Genomic DNA, 23,206 nt, shown 5'->3' with positions numbered 1-23,206 from the left:
TAGAAATCAGTGTTACTGTATAGTAGCAAAGCTTTCTTTAGGTGTCACTGCCAAAGGTAATAACAAAAGCAGTAGTACTTCATTGGAATGAACAATGCAGGCAGAAAGGACTATGATACCACCTTCTGCTGTCTGCCTTCTTCAGAACTGCCTTCTTGAAGGCTTCCAGGAAACTAATATATTTTGCAGAGGACTGGTCTGCAACATCTTTGATGCTTGTGCATTGTACAGGAGTTTACTTAAATTCACAAAGCTAATGTTGTTTGAAAAGTAGCGTAATGTGGAAGCTGGGCATTACATACATTGTGAAATAGTTAAACATGGGAAAGAAAAACTTCTGTGAAGTATGGAACATCGTAGCACCATCTGCTGGATGCATGACTGATGTTTTCCCTGAAAACTTTTTATTGTTTTTTTTCCTGTTTACTGAAAGGTTGATCATTTCCAGTTAATACATAACATGAATGCAGGTATAAATATGTGCTCATTAAAAGGCTCCTAGGTGAGCTGGCTGGCTGGCTGTCAGACCAATTTTTGTTTAGTGAAGGTACTACAGAAGAACAGGATTGCAAGTGTTGGATAGCTTTGTAGCTGCTGGGTATCTTACTGTGCTGAATAATTCCAATGTGATGTTAAGTATTGGGAAAAATATTCTTGCTGATTGTGCAGTTTTCCTTATGTCTTTGTCTATAGTCACCATCATTTCTGTGGGGCAGATTTACACAGGAATAACTTTACAGAGGTGCAGGGTTGCAGTCTCCAATTTATCTGAGCAGAGAATATTAATACCAGCTCTCTATTTACAGGAAAACAAAAGTAAAGCTGTAAAAAGGAAGGGGGTTATGCTCTAATCTGTCTGAATCTTGGCTTAGCCTATAAGGGCTACCAATATATGCCTGTTTGGCTTGTTTACTGTTTGCTCTTGTTTGACACCCATGTTATGTTCATCTGATACTTAGCTGTTATGGCTGAACAAGGCAGGAGCTCAACTCATTGCCTGCTGACTCAAATGGTACGTGTCCTTAAATTGTTGAGATATTCTATGAACTTCTGCTTAGTTAAACTACATCAAAGTGTGCTGAATGTCCTCAAATACTAAAGCGGAAACACTTGGATCACCTTTGTACTTCCTTCCTGTTGTCTCTCTCCCCCTACCCTCCCTCAAGGCAGTTTTGCTGTTCTTGTTCAGATTCCCTTCCAGACAGTCTTTACAAAAATGTAGTAATGGTGTGATTGGAAAACAGGACATCTTATGCTCGGGGTTGTGCTGCTGTTCTCAACTGAGATGGTGTGTACTTTCATTTCACTTACAACAGGAATGTAGGAGATCTACAGTATACGTTTTTGTGGTTACTTATCCACATGGTGAAGCTACTGCAAAATAGAGAGTGTGGACTTCTGGTTTGCCATATCTCAGTGCTCACTAGAGTTCATATGTTTTAGCAAAATCCATGATGATATGTCTTGTTACAGAATAATCCCTAAATAGCTTTTAAAAAGTCACTTTATTTTTGCTGTTCTGGGAAATGACTGCATATTGAAAACCACAATTCTGATTTTTAACTATGTGGCTATCCACTTTTGGCTTATCAAGAACAAAATTTTCTGATTTGAAACTGTTTTTAACTTAGTGCAGCAGTGGGACAGGCCAATACAATGGGAAAGGCGTTACAACAAAGGTGTGATGATGGAAGGATTGCAAAATAGAGAGGTGCTATAAAGGAAGGGAAGAAGATTGCTCAGCTGTATCAGAAAATTCTAGGTTTGCTGGGGAAAGCTTCACCAAGATCTGGAGGGATCTCCAGAGAGATCTCCTTCCCCTGCAGCAGTCAGCCCTTAAATGAGGTCTAAGAGGGGTGCAGCCAGGCTCCACTCCTGGTCACACAGCTGAATTGCCTTCACCTGTGCTCTCATGGCTGACCTGGTCCTTTCCCCAGGTGCTCAATCAGTGGTTCAGGCTGTGATACACTTGGAAAGCACGGGCTTTGGTTTAACAATATGAGTTTACATGGAGCAACTAAATTAAAACACTTTTCCATAAGTTTATTCTATAGACCACTTTCAAAAACACTGTGATCTTGACCTGGAAGCAAGGTGAAGTAGAGATAGCACAACTGATCTAGATAAAGAATGTTAAAGTATTACTTAAAAATATTACTTTATTTTTTATCTCAGTAAGATAGAATTGATCAAGGTGTTAAAGATGCTTTTATGCTATGAACAGTCTGATTCATTGTCCTCATGATTCACAAGTTATGCAGAGGATTTAGATCACTCTGGAGGATCTGCTTAGGCTGCTCAGAAAAGCTTAGTGGTGGGTGGTTCTGACTGCAGTCCCTTGCTATCTTGCTCGTACCACTCCCATTTTGTGATGCTAGGTTCTGACAAACCCTGTATGCTAAGGCATGTTTTTTTAATATTTTAAATATTCATTATTCTATTAATTTTGTATATCCTTAGAGATTATATCCTTAGAGACTCTGAGACTTCTTGAACTGCTTAAAATGCATGCCAATGGAATGTGCCAGCTGATGCTGACATGGTGGCCTCATTCTATCTGGGCAGGCTTGTGTTCTTCTCAATCATGGGGACAACCCGCAGAGTTCTTATGTTTCATCCCTTCTGAACAATGAGGCAACAAACACAACTAAACAGCTTTTGTCATCCTTACTGTGTGGTGCATTTGAATCATAAGACCTGTTGATCCCTCGAGGTATCATCACAGAAAAAGGAAGTAAATTCCTTTGTGATAACTTACGAGTAACTATATAATCTATATGTTATAGCCTATTGCAACAGATTTGACCAATGGCAAAAAAAAGTGCCAAATATATATCAGTTTCAAATAATGTTCAGTTATTAGGAAGATACTTAAGGAAGTATTAGTGCAGAGACACCTCTTCTCTGTTCTGCTTCTGGATGCATGTTCTGCAGTGGTCAATTGCAATTCGCTGATGCGCACAAGATGACCAGTCTTGGTAAAGTTGAAGTCCGTAAGCAATGTGCATGAATAGTATTTGAGGAAGGATCCTTTGAAGGCTGCTGATTCTGTCTACATATAAATAAAACCACTAAATGTCAATAAAAAGCAACATCTGTAGATGACTGTTTTATTGTTCTCTTGAATAGTGAGTAAATAAAAGAACAAATGTGAACTGTTTACTGTATAAAATTATAACCAATTCCTGAAGTTCAAGATATACAAGGCAATTAAATTTCATCTTAAGAATTAATTAAAAGACTGAATAAATTTTTAAAAAACCTATAAATAATAATTAGGGAGTGCTAGATTTACTTAGTTTTAAATTGATAGGGAATGACGCTGTATTATATTGTCGCTCTGCAAAAGTGTTCCTGTATGACATGAAAGGTGATTCAGTCATCAAGTTAAAATATTTAAGATGATACATCTCATTTTCTTCATGCCTTGTGGTTCCACAACCATATATGTACAAATACAACAGAGTTAGCAGGATGCTGCTGTCACCTTGAAGCAGTGCTCACTAACAGCTGATTAGCATTATCTGCTCCAAATGTTAAACAGGTTCAGCTATTCTGTCCTTGTTAGGGAGAGTGGAGAGAGCTGGAGTGGAGTACTCCTCCAACTCCTTCCTGTAATTTGATTTATGTGGAAGAGCTTTAATGAAATGAAGGAACGTGATTTAGTGGGAAAATATGGGTGGGAGGCAGGTGGTTGGATTGGATGATCTCAGAGGTCTTTTCCAACCTCGGTGAGCCTATGATTCTATGATCTCTGCCACTAAGAGACCACAAGTCTTAAAGGGCGTAGAAGAAAGATTCTGAAAATAATTACACAATGCTAACGTTAAAACAGAATGAATTTGAAATAAGGGCTTGATATTTGTTCAGTAGCAAGGAGTCTGCAATGGGTCAGTCTCTTCTTCCGTATAAATTCATAGACACCAATGCATTAGTGAGGCTAATATATCCAGGAATATGCAGGATTCTGAGAGAGGATTGGGTACTTCAGGTAAGACAGCTATGCTGGCAAACAATGCATCAATTCACAAGCTTGGTCTGTCATTTTTCTCAGATTCACCAATTTTCTGAGAGTTGTCAAGATTGGCATGGGAAAAAGCTTGTATCTTAGTATTAATGGGGAATGCACCAAATGCGAAACAACACACCCTGTAAGCCCCTTACTTCAGGTCTTAAAGTGGCACGTATCACCTGGAAAACATCCATTTATCTTTCAGTTTAAAGATGAAAAACTCTCTTTTTTTCACGGTACTCTGAATTTGAGAGCTTGATCCCACTAAATCTGTTATCCGGTTAGGGTCCAATTACCAGTCACAGGGATGAATGAAATATCCAGATAAAATGGCATCGTGCTGAGATGATTCAAAAGGAATCAGCCACACTACTTCAAGCTGATGTTATTTTTTTATGCTATAAATGTGACTCCTTGAAAAGTAGCTGTTTATGGGAAAATGTGCTCTTTCTTCTCTCTCATAGACTTCATATAAAGCCTCAGCGAAGTGCGATATCAAGTATCTCTGTATATCTAGTATCTCTGTATTTCCTTTCTTCCTAGCTAAGAAAGAGCAAGTTTAGGTAGATAACAGGTGTGTTTACCTGTGGCTGGAGATGCTGCATGCTTCTGAAGAATCTGAGACATCCACGGTGCCATTGCATTCAGCTGATATCATTCATGTAAGATACTAAAGGGAGAGTTTGAACTTTGTATCCTTATGCCCATTATGCTTCCAAGCTAGACTCTTCTAGATGAATTCTTTTTGTAGTTACTGCGTTGGGAATAGAGACACATCCTGCCTCCAGCAACACTTTTAACAGTAAGTTCTCTTTTGCCCCAAGAGCGTATGACTGGATAGATGAAAGCAGGCCTATGGCAAGTTGGGAAACGAAATACTGATATTATGAATATTTTTTCTTCTCCAAATGTGATGGGAAAACGGAGTACATTTTATTATGCCATTATCTTCTGTTCCTGTTTGCTTGCCATAAATTACCTGCAAAATTTGTGTGCACTTCTCAGGTTCTGTTACAGAAATCCACCTGTTCAGCTGGTTTCCTATACGTATAAGCAGGAAAAAATGTAATCCTAACCTGTATAGAATTAAGGGAGGGAGCTGCTCTTCACATTCCCAGGGCATGCGAGGAAAGAGTGTTCTGGTTTCTATGGTTTTTTTTTTTTTTTTAATTCAGGATACTGACTTGTGGCAAGAAAGATTCATACATCTGCTCATCAAAAGGTTTCCTTGTATTCTGATGAAAGGGGCATGACAAAAGACACAGGTATTGTTTTTTTCCCATGTGGAAAGAAAAATAGTGGCACCTCTGTATTTTCAGTGCTTCATTATGGAAGTTTCTATGTAGTTTCATGGATTAAGGTAAAGGATTTTCACCTGTGTCAGTCCCAGTGTGCAGCAAATAATCAAAGAATCATGATATTGTGCAAGTAGATGGAAAAAAGAGGAGCTGCAGCCACTGTGAGGCCTCCCCTCGGCTGCCTCTGCTCTGGGCTGAATCAACCCAGGGACCTCAGCTGCTCCTCACACACCTTGTCCTCTGGACTCTTTGCTATCTTTGTAATCCCTCCTTTGGATGTTCTCTCGTAGTTTTATGTCCCTCTTATGTTGTGGCACCCAAAGTTGCATGTGGTACTCAAAGTGTGGCTGCAAAGAGCAGAGCAAGACAACCCCTTCCCCTGCTTGGTGGCAGTGCTAGGCCTCATGCACCCCAAAGTATGGTTGGCTCTTTTGGCTGCGTAGCATCATCCTTGTGGCAGAAAAGAATTTTCCTCTTTTCACTGGATGTGTTTTGATATTTTTGTTTCTGTCTCTCTAAGGCATCTTTGCACCTGGCCACGTGACTCCTTTCAGTTTCCTAATTTTTAGAATTAAGAACAATCTGCTGAAGGCAGGGGAAGGAAGGCCAGAGTCCAGAAGGGGTTTGGCTGCTGATCAGTTGGGTGGGATCACACAGAAAAAGTGCTTCAGAAAAAGCAGAATAGAAAAGCCAGTGAGTGTTACTCATTTTAAGTGCAAGAGTGTTGTCATCTGTGGGATGTATATCTAAGATGTGATTTTTTTTCCCTCTGAAGTGCACCAAATGGATACTAACTTTATGCATCTTCATGGATTACATCAAATATTTCAACAAAAATTCCCGAACTTATATGAGGATTTAGGCATTTGGAGTGTAGGATTAATGGCTTATATCCAAAACTGATTTTCAGAACTGTCATTCACTTAGAGGCTAAGAGCTATGAAAACATCACTTCTAAATGTTCGATGCCTATAGTACAAAAAATGTAAAGCCATTGCTGTTTTTTAAGCCATGTCAAGGCATGTGCTGCACTTCTATTGGAAGGCCTTTGAACATATGGGAAACCTTTCCTCCGCTCAAAAAGGCTGTCATAAAGGGGAACAGAACGCTTATTTGTAGGCAAAATATCTTATGTTTAGACTGTAAACCCTGGTGGAACAAGTAAGGCCGCTTTTCCCACTGACATTGCCATTAAGTTTATTGCATCTCATCCAAGGTGCCTGACCTACTTGCCTTGATCTACTTCACTCATTAGCAGGCTCAGAGCCAACATGCAGGCATCTAACATAGTACCCAGGTATGAACTAGTTTACTAACTGAAGACACCAGCCTTGTAATTATCTGCCTGTGCTATTGCTGGGATGTTATCGCATCTCTCACAAAACAGGCTGTTGATGGTATGGTGTGCACAACACATCATTGGTGCAGAGGCTCAGTTTAACACATACACACCTGCTCTGGGCTCTGGCAGTATTTATTTTAACCTTGATATAAACAGTGGTACTTTGATAGAAGAGATGTGCTATGAAATATCTCGTATTCCTCCTTAATTAAGTTACAACCACACAGACCTCCCAACAGTAACATCAGCTACACTAGTAAACAAGTTTTGCTTATGTGTTTATACATATGCGTTTATATGTATGTATAAACATGTATGAACAGTTATTTTTGAGCTCTTTAAGAGCAAATTATGTTTAAGATAAGTACCTCTCTGCTTGCTTTGGTTCTCTCCAACAACAGAATGGCAGTGATGGAAATACACAGGCTTTATTCAAAGGCTGCTGCTTGTGGCAGCCGGGATGCAGAGGTCAGTGAACTATCCCACAGTGTTAACTCCTTGGTACTCCCAGGGGCATGTTGCACACCATCCCCTCAGGCCCTCACCCCCTGCCTTTGCTGGCTTCTGGGCCCCACAGAATGTTTTCTCCTGGGAGAAGGCAGCATGAAGATATGTAAAAGATGTACTGCATGATTAGCATCAATTTAGTGCTGCAGACTTGTAAAGCCAGTGTCTGACTGTAGTTACTGCATAACTGCTGCCTGTGAGTTATCTATGGGTAAGAACCTCACCTGCATGGAGAGCATTAATCACCCCTGAAAGAATGCTGTTGTGGTTTGTCTAAGCAAAGCTGCCTGAAGGATATTAAGACTGGCAGAACCTCTTGCAGTCACTTTAGCATGATTAACATTTGAAAATATTTCTGCTTAACTGTTAAATAAATTTACAATCTTGCTCCTGAAAAAATAGAAAGTCTTGTATCCCACCATTCAATACACTGTACTGGAGAAGATGCTTGAGGAATTTTTTATTCTTCCCCAGGCTGTCATATAAACTCTGTGTGGTCAGAGATCTGTTTACAGAGCTCTTGCTGAACCAGAACTACACGGTGGGAAGTCTCCATGTAACCAATAGCTGTTTTACAGTGTTGTAAGCCTTGGTGGCCCTGCTCCTGAGAGGTGCTGAGCATCACTGCTTCAAATGCAGCACAGCCTACAGCCACCAGCCTTTGTGAAGCACTGTGTGACCTGTTGCCTGGGAACTGAGATCTTCCATGAAATGATCTCTTTCCATAGCCATACCCAAATGGGATTATCAGTGGTTAGGTAGCAGCTGTTAATTCTGGATCTTAGTGGTCTTTGCCTCTCTACTAGTGAATTTCACAGCTCTGTCTGACAAATTCTGCAGCAGAGAGTGCTGCCTAACTTGTAGTTCCAGATTTTGGCATCAGTTATGAGTACCTCAAGAAACAATGTCTGGAAAATTCTACTTAAACTGCAGCGTGATGTGGGCAAGAGTGAGGAGGTGGAAGGGCTTGCTGCTGCACTGGGAGCAGAAGCAGAAATGCTTGGAGGTGACTGATATTTTGGGGAATTGTGTGAAGGAGTTTCTACATTCTGGATTTACGCTACTAGGAGGAGGAGATAATTTAAATTTCATTTCTCAGTATACCACCCTCATGACTGAAATCATACTGGCTGCAATAATTACCAGATACCACTGATTGTGATATTGCAATATCATTCTCCTTCTCCTGAAATATACCTTCAAGAAATGAAAAATAGCTGGCTGGAGCTAGAGGTAATTGCTTATAGAGTGATGGGTAGTGGTGAAACTCATTATATCATTTCTCTGCCTATGAAGTATTTCTCCCAACAGTGTATTTCTTACATATTTGCTCTCTCAAATTTAGTATTGTAATTACTTATGATATTTTTAAATTAAGATGACAATTAAGGCATGCTACTTCTGCTGAATTGCTTCTGAAATTAAGTTACTCATATTTGCATCAACACTTTGTAACCAAGTGAGGCTGCTTCCCTGAGGTATAGTAAAAAGTCGAAGTAGGAGACCATCTTTGACCTGGATAGCTTACCTTTTCAAAGGACAAGATACATAAAGACATTGGTTCTCCTTCACTTTAACCTGCTGTTTTAATTCTCTTAATTTTCTGTAAGCTACTTCCTTTTGCTTGAAGACTTACCAGGGAGAAGGTGTCCATGTCAGCACTTAGCTGAACTATTCAAATTGAGTTATCTTTCCTTGAAGGTGAGCCTTTTTTGCAGTTAATAAGCTACCATCACAGTGTTTTTATGAAGGAGATAAAGCTGCCTGCGTATAAAAAGCTTCTAAACAATGTTGTCAATGTTTATGATACTCCATAAATGGTATAATGACCATCAAACAGAAAATCTATTACCCTGTGGACTCTAAACCTTGTTCCAAGTTATAAGGTATAAATTAAGGAGCAATTAGCAATGAAATAATAAGCTACAAAGTAATCATCGCTCCTTTTTGTTCCCACAATCATATTATTTTCCTGTAGTATAGTGATAAATAGAGTTAAATGACTACAAATTTAGTTGACCTATTTCTAATCTTATGCTTATGATTGTAATGCAAGTAAAACTCCAACAAGAAACAGATATAAAGTTAGGGTAAAGGAAGGCAAGATTTATGCAAAAATAGAAATATTTTAAATATGAATAAGTATTTAATATTCCCCCAAATTTTGCATTTCACTTGCAAATGGGTTTTATATATTAAATAAAGAAGAAATACATAAATGAAAATGTCTGCCTAACGCTATGAGGCATGACCTCACTTGTAAGACTTGTTAATACAAGGTATTAATAATTGAATAGCAGCTTCTTCCAAATGGACAGAGAAACATAAGGATAAAGCTTGTATACAGACACAAGCACCTAAAATGAGGAATCTGCTACAAGTTCAGAGGCTCTTTTGTAAGGAAGAACTGGCTGTAAAAATGATGATGAGACTACCCATATCCAAGAGGGTATTATATATGTATTATATAGGTATTATATATGTATTATATAGGTATTATAATGCCAAGTGTCATCCCAGAAAGTCAGTAAACAGTGTTTGTGTATATTGTATTTTTCCTTTTGGTGCTCACTGTGTTCTAGAGGACATTACGATCCAGATTAATAGCTCAGCCTTACATGCTATTGCGTGTAGTTCAGTATCTCCTGAAGTTCTTTCATATTAACCTTTTGTTATGAAAAGAGAAGAAGGCAGCTCAGCTATCAGATCTAAGGATCTCCTTAAACCAGGGTTTATCTGATTGTAAACTCAGTTGATATCAGAAAAAAATCTTAGATAAATATTAAGTTTTCCTCAGTGGACAAAGAGTGAAATATTACTCCCTGGAAGAAGATTTTCCCTTTAGGAGAAACGTACACTTTTATTTTCCAGTTTTCAAATTGAAGCAGCAAACAAAAGCCATCTCTCTTCTCTCCGTCCTCCAAAGCACGCTCTGTAAAGCAGGAACACTTATCAGAATTGCTCAAGTGCTTTCTGATGCTGAGATTGCTATGAGGATCCAACACTTGCAGAGAGAAAAGGAGGAAGGGGAAGGGAAATTTTCTACTGAATCATTGTGTGAGTGAATTGGTTTTCCTGCTTGGATTATTATATGATAGAGGAACAGATTTAAACATCTAAACCAACAGTTAATCTTTAACTCTCAAGTAACCCTTCATAACAACAGGACACAACCGTGAATTGAGATTAATGCCCTTGCTCTGCACGTGGCAGAGGAGATCTTTTCCAGCTCAGTCTCATCACCAGCCATAAAGCTGCAAAACAAGACAACGTAGAGGTAAGGACTTTCTTCTTCACTATTATTGCAATATAGCAAACCAGAACTGATAAACGGAGGCTTATTTTTTTTTCTCTCTGAGTCAGTGTGAGCAAAAAGTGCAAGAACAACCACTGCCATTCTCTGAAAAGCCCTCAAGGCAGCTCACACTCAGTGTTTCTTCAGGGCTTCTGCTGGAGGCTCCAGCCTCATCTGGCAGCAAGTGCCAGGGTTGCCTCTGCTCCCCACCAAACAGCATCCTTGCTGTTACGCAGCTCTCTGGACTTGATGCCATTTCTTTAACCATCTCCACGCAGTCAGACTTTGTGAGGGTGCTCGTGTCCAGATCTGTGTGGCTCCATGTTGTTACACCTCTAGTGGCTGCACGAGGTCTGTCCTTGGCCTGCAGAGCTGTACTTCAATGCCTTGCGGAGCCTTGCCCAGCTGGAGTGGCCTCTGGTCCTCGGCTGCCTGCTTCCATTAAAGATGGAACACTTCTTGCTGAATATCATTAAAGGAAGTTAAATAACATCTCAGGTATCTCTATCTACCCTGATGGTGATTCGATAGAGGGAATATTTCTCTCAAGGGAGCCTGCTATTATTAACTAACTCCTACCACCATACATGTGGTTTTTTTTTTTTTTTTTTTTTTACTTCTTTTCACATCAAATTTTATTTTTATTATTTGAAAAGTAGGTGGTTTCTGCCTTTATTCTTTCTGTAGCTTGGTTGTAATATGTTCAGTTCTCATCGGTAATCTCTGCAGCTCCCCAGTCAAATGCTGCATCTCAGCATCTCTGGGAGGAGTCACCTAAGATAAACATGTCAAGAATGGTGAGAATGGTGGAAAAGCACATCCGGGAATTCTCAAATCTTTGTAAGCTTAGCTGATATTTTATCAGAGATACATCCAAGTTAAAGAATCAGCTTGGATTTCTTGTTAAATCATCCTCTAAGGACACTAAGTTTTCTTTTAACAGTACTTAAGGAGATGGAAGGAAATGAGACACGCGGTGTTCTCACTGCAAAGAAACAAAGGAAGAGAAAGTGCGTGACTGTCAGAAATTATTTCTAAAAATAGTCATATTGCACTTTCCTATAAGGCAGCAACTGCTCTTTAAAATGACAATAACTCAAACACACTTGAAATTGAACACTGAAGTCTTTGTTTGATGTTTCTTCTTTTGCAGGCTTTATCATCCTTTCAGATTGTTTTTCCCTCCTTGCAACACTGAGCTATTTCAGCCTTGCCTGAAATCTTTCTACTCCGTTATCAAACTGACCTTCTTTTTGCACAACCTTTCCCAGACACTGTCCAGACACTTTCTAGCAGCCTTATTTGTGCATGAGCAATGCGTGGATGAGAAGCCCCATCTGCTGCTCCCCGTTTCCCTGCAGTGCAGCACAACACTTCTGCTACCTAATTTCTTGTTTGAGTCTTTGGTGTGCTCTGCTGCTTTGGAGGACTATGTAAGTATCTCCTTGCATTCAATTTCTGAACTTTGCCATTGTTTAATGCTTATCTCTTAAAAAAAAAAAAAAAAAGTCTTATGACATTCTTAAAACTTTTATTGAAGACTGTCTCTGAAAAAGCTCACAATTATCTCACTTATTCTTAGAATGTTTTGCTTGCTTGGAGGAGGTTTTTTTTTTTTTTTTCCTTCCACAGGGTTTTAGTTCTTTCTTTTTCTTAAGTGGTTAGAAGCTAATAAAACATGACTCGAAACATGACTCTGCATCTCTTCCAAGTCATTCATATGTAGCATATAAAGAGGAAGATAACCTCACCGTACTACATGTCCCCCATACAAAAGCCCTTCTGTGATACTGACCTTTGAGTAATATTAAAAGAACTGTGTTCCTTCAAGTCACTCAAAGCTGCCGAATATACATACTCATTTATTTTTTTTTTACAGTGAAAATGCATGCAATTCAGAAAGACAGAATACATGAACAGAAAGAGGGAAAACTATGGATGATGGAGAAATCAGTACTTATTCATTGTATGAATGTGGTTACTTTAACAGCCATATTGTAACCTGTGTTCTGACCTTCCTTGTTCAAGTGCAACATACCCAAAAGGTACTTTTTTAGGTAGCTGAAACTAGAAAAGCCTGTTTTGTTTTACAGAATAAGATTAAATGAGGACACATTCATTGCAAGTACTTACCATGTCACGGTCTAGAAATAGCAAACTAGAAAGAATGAGTGAAATGCAAGTGAAACTGAAGCATCTAGGAGATTTTGTGACAAAATGAAGGTAACCTGCTCCTGGTTCAAGTGAGGTGAGGCAACATCATGCAGACACAGCTGTTGCAAATTGCATAAAGGTTGCCTCTATGCCTGCCTCTTGCCTGACATTTATCATCCCCCTGTACTTTGGGCTTCTTTCAGAGATAGCCTGCTGTATCACAGCCCAAATAACCTTTGTATCCATCCAGGCAGCATCCTGGAAAGTGTCAAGATTTCACCTTTGTCAGTAAACCCCGTTCATCAGGGAAGAGCCACCGCTGCCCCCACATGGGATTCCCAGCCATGTCTTCTCTTTGCATCTGGGAAGTCCTGCTGGTGGTATGTGTGATCACACTTGCTCTCTATAAAATGGACTTCAGTTGCCAAATTTTTGCAGCCATTTGCACAGCCAAAGGCTGGAAGAAATAGCCAGACTGGGCTTTGGAAGTTTGGGATGCCTGTTGAGAAACTGCTGTTGTTAAGCCATCCCTACTGAAGATCCACCCAAAGCTGTCTACAATAACTTTACCTACTAAACTTCAAATCCTCATTCTCCACCACATTTTTATTGCTAAATCCTAGAAACTTGTCTCCTCTTAAATGTCTTGAATGTTTTCAAGCTTGCTTGAAAAATCCCTTTTGTTTTATGCCAAATTGTTGCTTCTGTGATAGATGATGGTAGTATTTGAAGATGATGGTTGGTTAGGTCCACCTGCTGGAGGCAAGGTTTACCTTCTCATAAAGAAAACTGTGGGAAGAATGTGGCTCTCTGACCATTGCTTGATTTTTCTTTTTTCTTATGATGGGTTGATGGCTGGATTAGATGATCTTAGTGGTCTTTTCAGGCCTTAATGATTTTATGATATTTTCCTTCAAATCTTATCACTTAAATTATATTTCACGCTTACCATCTCCATCCTAAAATTGCCCTAGGTTTGGATTTTTCTTGTCTCAATCAGCAGGTGACCTCTGTAGTTGTGCTTTGCAGCTCTAATGTATTCCAGAACTGGTCTCTTGCAATACCAGTGTTCCCAGTGTCAGCAGGAATGAGGAACCAGACAGTGGTGATTACATCTAGTGTTACAAAGCTTCTCAAGTTTTTACTTCAAAGAACGGCTCGTGTCACAGGTAATGCAGAAGAAACTTTGCTTGAAAGGAAAAATTGGAAAATGGTGCCTGCACATCATATGTTAGGGATCTCTATGTTCAGTCTTCAACTTCAGGATCTGTTCTTCGCCAAATTCCTACAAGGCATAGCCGAGGCAGTGTTTCAGAGATTATTTTCAAAGCTGTTTTGTCTGGTTTGTCTCTATAGGAAAACAAATCTGTAGTTTTTACAGGTAAATGTGCTTTGACAAAGGGATAAAGAGCTCCCTGTCTAAAAACAGGTCTTGCAGGCTTTTACGTCAATAGTGAAACCACAAAAACAGTTTTTAGTTACCATTATCTTGGAGGTTTGCTTTCTCTAGTTTGATTTTAAAGATCAAGATTGCAAACTCTTTCAAGTAATTAAGGTCTAGGAGATGAACTAACTGAAAATCTTGACTGGGCTTATATAGTCTGGTTATTTTAGGGAAAAAAAAAGTGAAGTTTTTGTGTTTTGTTGTTGTTTTTGCTGTTTTCCTTGCTGGTTCGAAGTGTCACTGCAGTAACAGTGGGTGTGCCTGTTGCTGGAAACACACCAGGCTACTTGGTGCTACTGCGCCTTAGCTGACTGTTATTCTGCAGGTGGGTAATCCCAGCTCTTTTTTCCACTCTCCTACTCCCCTTCCCTTCTTTCCCTCTTCTATTCTCCACACAGGTTTCCTATACTCCTTATCTGTTGGAAAAAAACATACCTGAAATTATTGTTATTGCTGTAGATCATCATTTTATGATGCATCAGAGTTAAGGAATTATGGCTGGACCTGCATAGTCAATGTTCTGTGTCATGACCTTGGGATTCATCCCATCGTACAGCCCAACACAGCAGCTATTCTGAGTTTAGCCTCACCCTATATATTACTTGGTTAGCACCTATTCAAAGAACTACAGTAAGAACTTCAAGGAAACAAGAAAATGAAACTTCAGAAAGAAAGAAAAACACTTTTAAAAATTACATTTTTAAATCATTACCCATCTCAGGAAAAGCAAGATGCAGAAGAGGTTTGTAAGCACTAAATGAATTCTGCACTTACTAGGTGTCTCAGTATTGCTGCTGTTCTTGTTCACCTACAGCACCGATTAGTTTTCTTGCTGGGGCTGTTATTCCTTATTCATGTGAAAAACAGAGTGTGTGTCAGGGAATCTATTTTCCTCCTTTTCTGGAAATGGAGAAAAGGAAAGATGACTCCCCTGGGCAGCTGCCGTGTGCTGCTGTTTGCAGGCCTTCCCCTGCGGCTGTCTTTGCAGAATGTGCAGTGTGAAGCTGTGCATTGAAAACTGATGCAGCGAGAATTTCTTCGGAAAATACTTCCCCTGATTTCCTTCCAAAGCAGAAGTTGCAAAGCACAAAGCTGTTTACTCTTTGGTCATTTTTTTCACTATTTTTTTCTTTTGGAAGATTGATTATGAATGATTGCAGATTTTATGTGATAAAATAACTCAGATATCCTTTCTCCTGCTCCTGGTTTGGAGGACTTAAAGAAGGTTCAGTATTCTGCAGTTGTCTGTGGTTCATAGCACAGAAAAGAAGTGCACGTTACAGGATTTCTCTAATGCTTAATTTTATCTTCCACTTTCAGATAGTGCCCACCTCAGCCTTGTGCTGCTCTTTGATGGCAAGAATGTCCTTGTCATCCTTGTCAGTGCTGGAGACTGAGATCTTCCCCTACGTTGAAGCACATCAAAGCGACTTCATCGAGGTAGGAATTATACTGCTGGGAAATGGTTGAAGGGCAGCACTAATGGACTGGAGGCTTGTGTTCCACATGGCAGATAAGTGTTTGCCATTTAGAAAGCAGTAGGTTTCAGGTCTGGAGTTGGGTATGCCACCTTTGTGCCACAAAGCAAAATTGTAAATTTTTTCCCAGTCGGTGCTGGGAACCCTCCAGGTGGGAGAGGTATTTGCATGGACATTTGCAGACTGGGCTTGGGCAGAGAGGCTCCACTGAGTCAAAATGTACCAGAACAGGAGAAGTGAACAGAACTCACAGCTCCTACTGCTACCTGCCAGGGAGTTTTGCAGAGAGGGGTTGGCATGGGGCTCTGATGATTTGCTGGGGGCCAAGGTTGGCGAGTGCATTTTAAGCATAAGAAAGGCAATCCTGGCTCTTGGCAAATCTTTATCAGTTGGAAAACATATAGCTTCCATCATATTGCTGATAGGATGGAAAGGAAACTCTATTCCAGTGTGATGCTTTCATATACAAAGGGCAGTCACTACAGATTCCTGGGTTTTAGATCAACCAGCTTATGGAGCTGTTCTTTTCTTGCTGTGCAGAATCTCAAGGAATGGGTGGCTGTGAAAAGTGATTCTGTGCAACCAGACCTGAGGAAAGAAGTAATACGAATGATGTCATTGGCAGCAGCCAGGCTTGCAGCTTTGGGAGCCACTGTTAATTCAGTAAGCCTGGGGTCACAGCAGGTGCATGTCCATTTCTTGTATTTTAAATTCTTATTTGTGCATGTGTCATGTTTTACCCATTAACTGTAGGACAGAAAGAAAAGGAAAAAGGTCTGAATTTTTACCAGGGTTTATTTTAACTTTGTTCTTGATGATGTACCACAGTTAATGCATCAGCTCTTCACCAAAGTCTCCATAAGAGGAAGTAACTTTTACAAGAAAAATGTTACCGGAAATGGGATCTTAAGCATCATCTTTGTTTTTTGAGGGGCTTAATGATTCTTGGAAAACAACAGGTAAGAGTTAGCCTATGAGAAATTTTTATCTTCAGTTTACTCATCTCATTGAGGCTGTGGCTCTTTCCTGCCCCAAGCTGTTGGGTTTCTGTGCTCAGAGGAATTCAAAACTCATGACCAGGGATTCACTTTTCCTTCCTATGAAGCTCCTGGGAAGGTCAGTGAACATCTCAACTCAAGAATCTTGCGGCACAGCAATATTTTAATACTATCAGGCTATGTCATTGACTAGTCATAATGAACCTGAGCACATGGCATGCAATTATGATTGCCAAGATATATGTCAACAGCCTGTGTCAATAACAGCAGGGAATGGATTACCTGTTGTTGAATCAGAGACCAGAGGCATATCTCTCTCTGCTTAGGGCTTTCTATTGGTTGGCAAGAAGCAGCTACATTTTAGTATTCAACAGATTAATATAAACCAATATTACTGGTGAATTCAAAGAGGTATGTGCATTCTTTTAGTTCTTATTTCTCACCCCTGTGAGATATCCAGCCTCTCCTGGCCAAGATGTGGTGATCTGTTCTGCATAACTGTGAATTATAAGAGCAGTTTAGAGCCACAACCTGTTTTCAAAACATTACCAAATTTCTGCTGCTGCCTCCTGCCAGCAAAGTTTTATTCTGTTTATTTATTTGAAGTTGCAAGCCTCCTGCCATCTGTCTGTTGAAAAATAAGTCCCCAAATTAGCTTTTGTGTGGCTTTTGACTATTTTAATGTCACAAGATATGCTTTTGTCAACACAGCAGTCAACTTTCTCTCCAGTACTGAGAAGTACTAGTTTAGTAAAGAGTTCATTTATTGCAATGTAATGTTAGAGAAACTCCATAAAGTCCCAGCAGAATGTGAAGGAAAAAAAGTCTTAATTTCTCTAAGCAGGTTAGATTTGGATTCAAAGTCAGATTTAAGGACTTGATCAAATCAATGATGCAGAATTATTTGCAATGCGATCTCCGGTTCTTAAAGCATTTGCAAGTCTTCAAAGGTGGTTTTTTTTTTTTTTTTTTTTTTTTTTTTTTTTCCATGTTGCTTTGATAATACTGATCTACAGTTGCTGAATGGCCAGCACCTTCCACTGCCACCTGTTGTTCTCGGGGAACTTGGCAGGGATCCCCAAAACCTCACAATCTGTTTCTATGGCCACGTGGATGTGCAGCCTGCCAAAAAGGAAGATGGCTGGAAAACTGACCCTTACACATTGACTGAAATCAATGGTGTGTACCAAATTATAATTGTTCTGTCATTATTTGAAATGTGATTCTGAGATTTCCAGTAGGAGGATGTTCCCTATATTGTTAACTACAGCACAAGAACTTCTCCCATGGAATCTGACAGGACACATCCAGCAACCTTACTTCTTGATCCCATGCTGTGATTGGTGAGACTCATCACTGACTGCTTAATAGTTGGTGTGGAAGAGCCATGTGAGATTAATGTCACTTTTTAGTGATCGTTAGAAAGTCCACTTCTGCTTTAAGATTGGGTTGTTGGGTCAGTCACTGTAATCCTTTAGCACCTCTCCTGCATACTGGTACTTAGGAGCATTTCATACAACTGTAGAATCTTCTGAGCAGATGGAAGAGATCCTTAAAGATCATCTAGTCCAAATTCCTTGCAATGAACAGGGACACCTACAGCTACATCAGGTTACTCAGAGTGTAAGTTTATTATGACTTTGAATGTCACCAAGGATAAGGCTTCCAACACATCTATGGGCAAACTGTTCCAGCGCCTCACCACCCTTATCTTAAAAAAACTTTCTCCTTATATCCAATCTAAATCTCTCCTCTTTTAGTTTGAAACTATTTGCTCTTGTCCTGTCATAACAGACCCTGCTAAAGAGTCTGTCCCCTTCTTATAGGCCCCTTTAGATACTGAAAGGCCACTCTCAGGTCTCCATGGAGCCTTCTCTTCTCCAGGCTGATTAGCCCCAAGCTCTTTTAGCCTGTCCTCATTGAGGAGGTGCTCCATCCCTTGGATCATGTTTGTGGCACTCCTCTGGACATGCTCCAACAGGTCCACGTCTCTCCTGTACTGAGGACTTTACATCTGGATGCTCCAGGTGAGGTCTCACCAGTGCAGAGTAGAGGGGCAGGATCACCTCCCTAGACTTGCTGGCCACACTTCTTTTTGATGCAGCCCACGTTACGGTTGGCTTGCTGAACTGTGAGGCACACTGCTTGCTCATATCCAGCTTGCCATCCACCAGTGCTCCCAAGTACTTTTGGCAGGGCTACACTCTATCCTTACACCCCCCACCTTGTGTTGGTAGTGGGAGTTGCCATGACCCAGCTGCAAGACCTTGCACTTGGCTTTGTTGAACCTCATGAGGTTCACCTGGGACCAGTGAGTGGAAAAATATCGTCCTCACTTGAGGTAGCAATCCTTATGCTCAGCTGATTGCAGGACAAGTTCACTGAAGGAAGACAAATGGTGGATGGTGAGTTAGAGGGTGAGAGAATTCAAGAACATAGAGATTCTGGTTCCTAGTCCTGTAGCTAGTAAGTCACTGTTTTCCATCTGCTGGGACTGGTTCCAAACAACTTTAATAAGGTAACCCTTTCACCTACAGTGGGGGCTTTCACAGATATTTACTGCTGTACATGAAATCAAAATCTGTCCCATGTAACTATATGGCTGATTGTTAAAAAATTATTCTCCAACTGTATTTGTAGTTCACATTTCTGTGGTGGTGCTCATCTGTGCTCTTTTGCTGCTTGTCACCTATGCTGAAACTGCATCTTGTGCAAACTCTTCAGGCATGTCTGGAGGGAACAAAAAGCTCCTTTAAACAGGCGTGGAAATAATAATGAAATAAACAAATGAAAAAAAAACAGCATGTAGCAGAAACCACCATATCAAGTAAACAAAATTTTAAAAAATCACAAGAAAAGCCAACATACCATTTCACTGGTAAACAGCCACCACCTTAATTTAAACACATCAAGGAAATCCTGATTCTGTTGACACCTCGCTTGACATGCTGGTACAGCTTCTGTGGCAATAGAAATTTGCAGATTGCATTGATGAGACTAAATAAGTTTAAAATTTCTTGAAAGCTTTTTTTTTTTTTTTTCATTTAAGGAAATCTCTATGGGCGTGGAGCAACAGATAATAAAGGACCTGTGTTGGCTTGGATAAATGCAGTGGAAACGTTTAGAGCCTTGAAAATAGTAGGTATAAGTGAGGACTTGGTTGTTATCTCTCTGGAGGAATGTATTTGCCTTCTTGTGACTTAGATGATATGTTTCAGTCCCAGCAGTGTATGTCTATCTTGAAATATTAGCTTATTTCTAATGCCATTTATAGTGCACTTATCCCACTCCAATATGAACGTATACTTGACTATTTTTATTTTCAGTAGTCTGTAAGCAATGTAAAAATGGTCTTGCTGTCACTGTCCCGCAAAGGAGAAGAATACTGTGCAGGAGACAGTGTCAAAAGCTTTTATCATATTGCTAATACTATGAGGTCATATTTAATAAGCAAAAAAAAAAAAAATCTTTGTCATTACACCTTCCCCTAGAAAGCAGCACAGACCATCCGGCAATACTCGTGAGTGGTTTGTTTCTAAATTTTTGTGGTTGTTTGATGAGCCATTGGTGAACATATTCATTGCACAAGTTAATTTAAATCTAAACATTTGTTCCTGAGCTTAATTTGAGAATTGAATCAAACCAGAAAGCATCCTTACAGCCTATAATCAGAAAATGAATTGAAAAGGGAATCTGAGATCACACTTATTTCTCCTATAGGATATGTCAGCACTTGTAACTCTCAATATTCCACAAAAGTTCTTCTAGTTACTCTTAGAAATGCATTCTTATGAGCTAGCAGGGCTACAGGTTAATGAGGACAACTAACAGGGATTTGCCAAGAGCACTTTCACCACCAGGTGACTAACCTTCATGATGGGTAACATGCAGGGAAAACGCAGCAGTGGAATTTTGCGAGTGATTTCAAGATGGGCACTAGTAGTGCAAGTTTAAGTGGACAGAAATTTTTTCTGTGAAAATGCAATTGTTATTAAACACACTTTCCAAAGTCATCAATATTTAATATTACTGAAAGAAATCCCATGGCAACTCAAAAAGTTTTATGGAAATAGAAATAAAAAAGATATTTCTTAATGCTTTAAAAAAAAAAAAGGAGAGAAAAACAAGTTTAGCAGGAAAACTGTATGTATATATCTACCAATGCCTTTTCTATTAAAACAATCCATATATTCCATGTTGCTGTCTTCTGAATATATACTGTAAGTCAGTCTGCTTTTGCTTTTTACAGATTCATTTTTATTTTTGAAAGTGCTTGTTCCTTATCCAGACTTCTCTGATGTTCATTCAGGCTATGCCAGTAAACTTCAAGTTTGTCATTGAAGGCATGGAGGAAGCAGGGTCTTTGGGGCTGGAGAAGCTACTTGAAGAAGAAAAACAGGGCTTTTTATCAGACGTTGATTACATTGTGATTTCAGACAACCTCTGGCTGAGCAAGAAGAAGCCTGCCCTTATATATGGGACTCGGGGCAATGCCTGCTTCTCTGTGGAGGTGAGGGATGTGGATTTTTGTGAAGTAGCCCCCTGACAGTGAGCAGTGATATATCTGAGATTACATCTGTCTCTGAATGCAGAGAAAGGCTGAGAGCAAGTTGAGTATTTACAAATGCCACTCTTCATTCTATGCTTTTCATTGCTTGTGCAGATTTCCCTCCTTATTTCAGTTGTTAGCTTTATTTGCTTTCATTAGTTTCTCTTCAGTTGTCATTTCTCCGCTTTTGATCTCTCCCCTATCCCATTGCTCTCCTTCTCCTCTTCCAGCTATTTCTGATCACCCCACCAGCCCCCTTCTGTAGTAGACCACTGCCACTCCAAGCCTATTCCTCCTGCTGCTCTTGCCCTTCTGCAGCAGGTATTGCTAAATGCAACATCACTGCCTAAAGGCATTCAGTTTAGTTGGATCTCTGAATTTAAAAGCAGCATAAAATTTTTGTAACCATTGGCAGAAGCAAATAATGGTGCACTGCATTATATTTAGCAGCCAACGTGAGCTACTCTGAAGTGAAATTTCATATCTGGAAACTTTAAGCATAAAAGAATTCAGAGAGAAAAGAACTAGAGAACTAAAAAAAAAAAAAAATCTCCATTAACCTTTATGTTTGAAAAAGAATGAAAATTTGTTTTTAACCAAAAGAACCTCAGCAGTTTTTATTCAATTCGTGTAAGTCTTGGTTAAGAAAAATGAGGACATTAAAACATCAAAAATGACCTCTGCCTGCTTCCAGACAGCTGGTTGTAATGAGGTTTAGAGAAGATTAAACAAGTTTGTTGCAGGAATATATTTTACAGTAAACCTGAGCGTGAAATTGTGTCTGGAAAAATAACCCATTTAATAAACCAGATGCCTTTCTCTGTTCTAAAGTTGTATGATTCAAGAGAGCTCTGAAATTCTTATTTGTTACAATCAACAATTCAATTCAAACTTGGACATATATTTTATAAATGCAGAATAAGGTTTTGCCATTGTTACGAATATTTTTGCACTTATTCTACAATGCTAAAAACTGCAATATGCAACATACTTTTGATGTATTTAATTTTACTGAAGTAAAGGTGGGAATGGAGGATTCTTTCTTTCAAATACCTGTAAGTAGTATAAAGAGCTGAGTCTCTCTCTCCATTGGTTAACAACAGAGGCCTATCTTCTCTTTACTAGTAGCAGTTTGTTCCTGACATGTTTCCCATTTTATGAATAGAAATGTAATAGTTTTTTATTTGTGGCCTCATTTGAAAAGGTGAGGTACCAGTTCCTGAGGAAAATGAATACTCACAGAAGAATGAGGTAGGGACTACTCTTATGTAAACTATGTTTTTGGCACAGGTAGAAGGTGGTGACAAGGATCTTCACTCTGGAACTTTTGGAGGCATCATTCATGAGCCGCTGACAGACCTGATAGCTCTGCTGGGTAATAATATGCACCACGGCTCGAGAGTAGCTGGGGAACAGTAACTAGCAATCAACCTAATGAAGATCAGTGCTATGTTTAATTAATGACCTGCATAGGGCAAGTCCAACAGAAGCATGATTCCTAGGTTTCCTAAGCTCAGCATAGCTGTGGTGAGAGCAGCTGAGGAAGGGAATGTCCCTTGTAAGAACAGACATGTCAGCTATCCTTTCAGTCTAATATTAACCTGTTAATTTGGGATGGATTAGGATTGTGGGCAACCTGAATATGTATGCAAGTTGCAAGTAGCAGCACCCAATCTAATGCTGATTTGTTTCTAAGTGGGATGATGCTCTCATGTCTGCAGCTGGGCTGACCCTCTACACACTGCAAACAAACAACAGCTCAGTGCTTTTCTTACTAAACATGAAAATACATAAAGTTAAGTGAGGCAACTTGATGGATGCAAACAGAGTAGTTGTTTGTTAGGGTTATTCATTTCATTAACTCAAAAGAGTTAAGTAAAATGGAAAAGAAGTTGCAATTTCCAAGTAGAAGAAATTAGTCTTACTGATATCTTCATTTTCTTTTGTAGACAGCCTTGTAGATCCCACAGGTCATATTCAGATCCCTGGAATCTATGATGCTGTTGCTGCCCTGACAGATGAGGATAAGAAATTGTATGAATCTATTGAATATGATATAGAGGAACACAAAAATAATAGTGGAGTGAAAAAACTCCTCTACAGCACCAAGGTAAACATAAATGCATAGC

General features: G+C 39.5%; 1 protein-coding gene across 7 annotated transcripts in view; it reads left to right on the top strand.

The window, feature by feature from the left end:
* The window catches only part of CNDP1 (carnosine dipeptidase 1), a 30,274-nt gene that overhangs the window by 1,800 nt on the left and 5,268 nt on the right, over window positions 1–23,206 (top strand). The window contains exons 1-10 of one of the 7 annotated variants that reach the window (XM_090137303.1): window positions 9,988–10,436; window positions 11,726–11,887; window positions 12,334–12,499; window positions 15,373–15,492; window positions 16,071–16,214; window positions 17,545–17,707; window positions 19,578–19,666; window positions 20,838–21,038; window positions 22,368–22,452; window positions 23,027–23,187. In XM_090137303.1, coding sequence (XP_089993429.1) covers window positions 12,389–12,499; window positions 15,373–15,492; window positions 16,071–16,214; window positions 17,545–17,707; window positions 19,578–19,666; window positions 20,838–21,038; window positions 22,368–22,452; window positions 23,027–23,187 — 1,074 coding nt within the window. In that variant the 5' untranslated portion in view covers window positions 9,988–10,436; window positions 11,726–11,887; window positions 12,334–12,388. The other 6 variants (XM_090137302.1, XM_090137307.1, XM_031589039.2 and 3 more) reach the window with 6 other exon arrangements.

Source organism: Phasianus colchicus, chromosome 3, assembly GCF_987193195.1.
Source record: "Phasianus colchicus chromosome 3, bPhaCol1.hap1.1, whole genome shotgun sequence".
Taxonomy (NCBI): domain Eukaryota; kingdom Metazoa; phylum Chordata; class Aves; order Galliformes; family Phasianidae; genus Phasianus; species Phasianus colchicus.
Note: the sequence above shows the minus strand (reverse complement) of the source record. Positions and strands in the feature narration are given on the sequence as shown.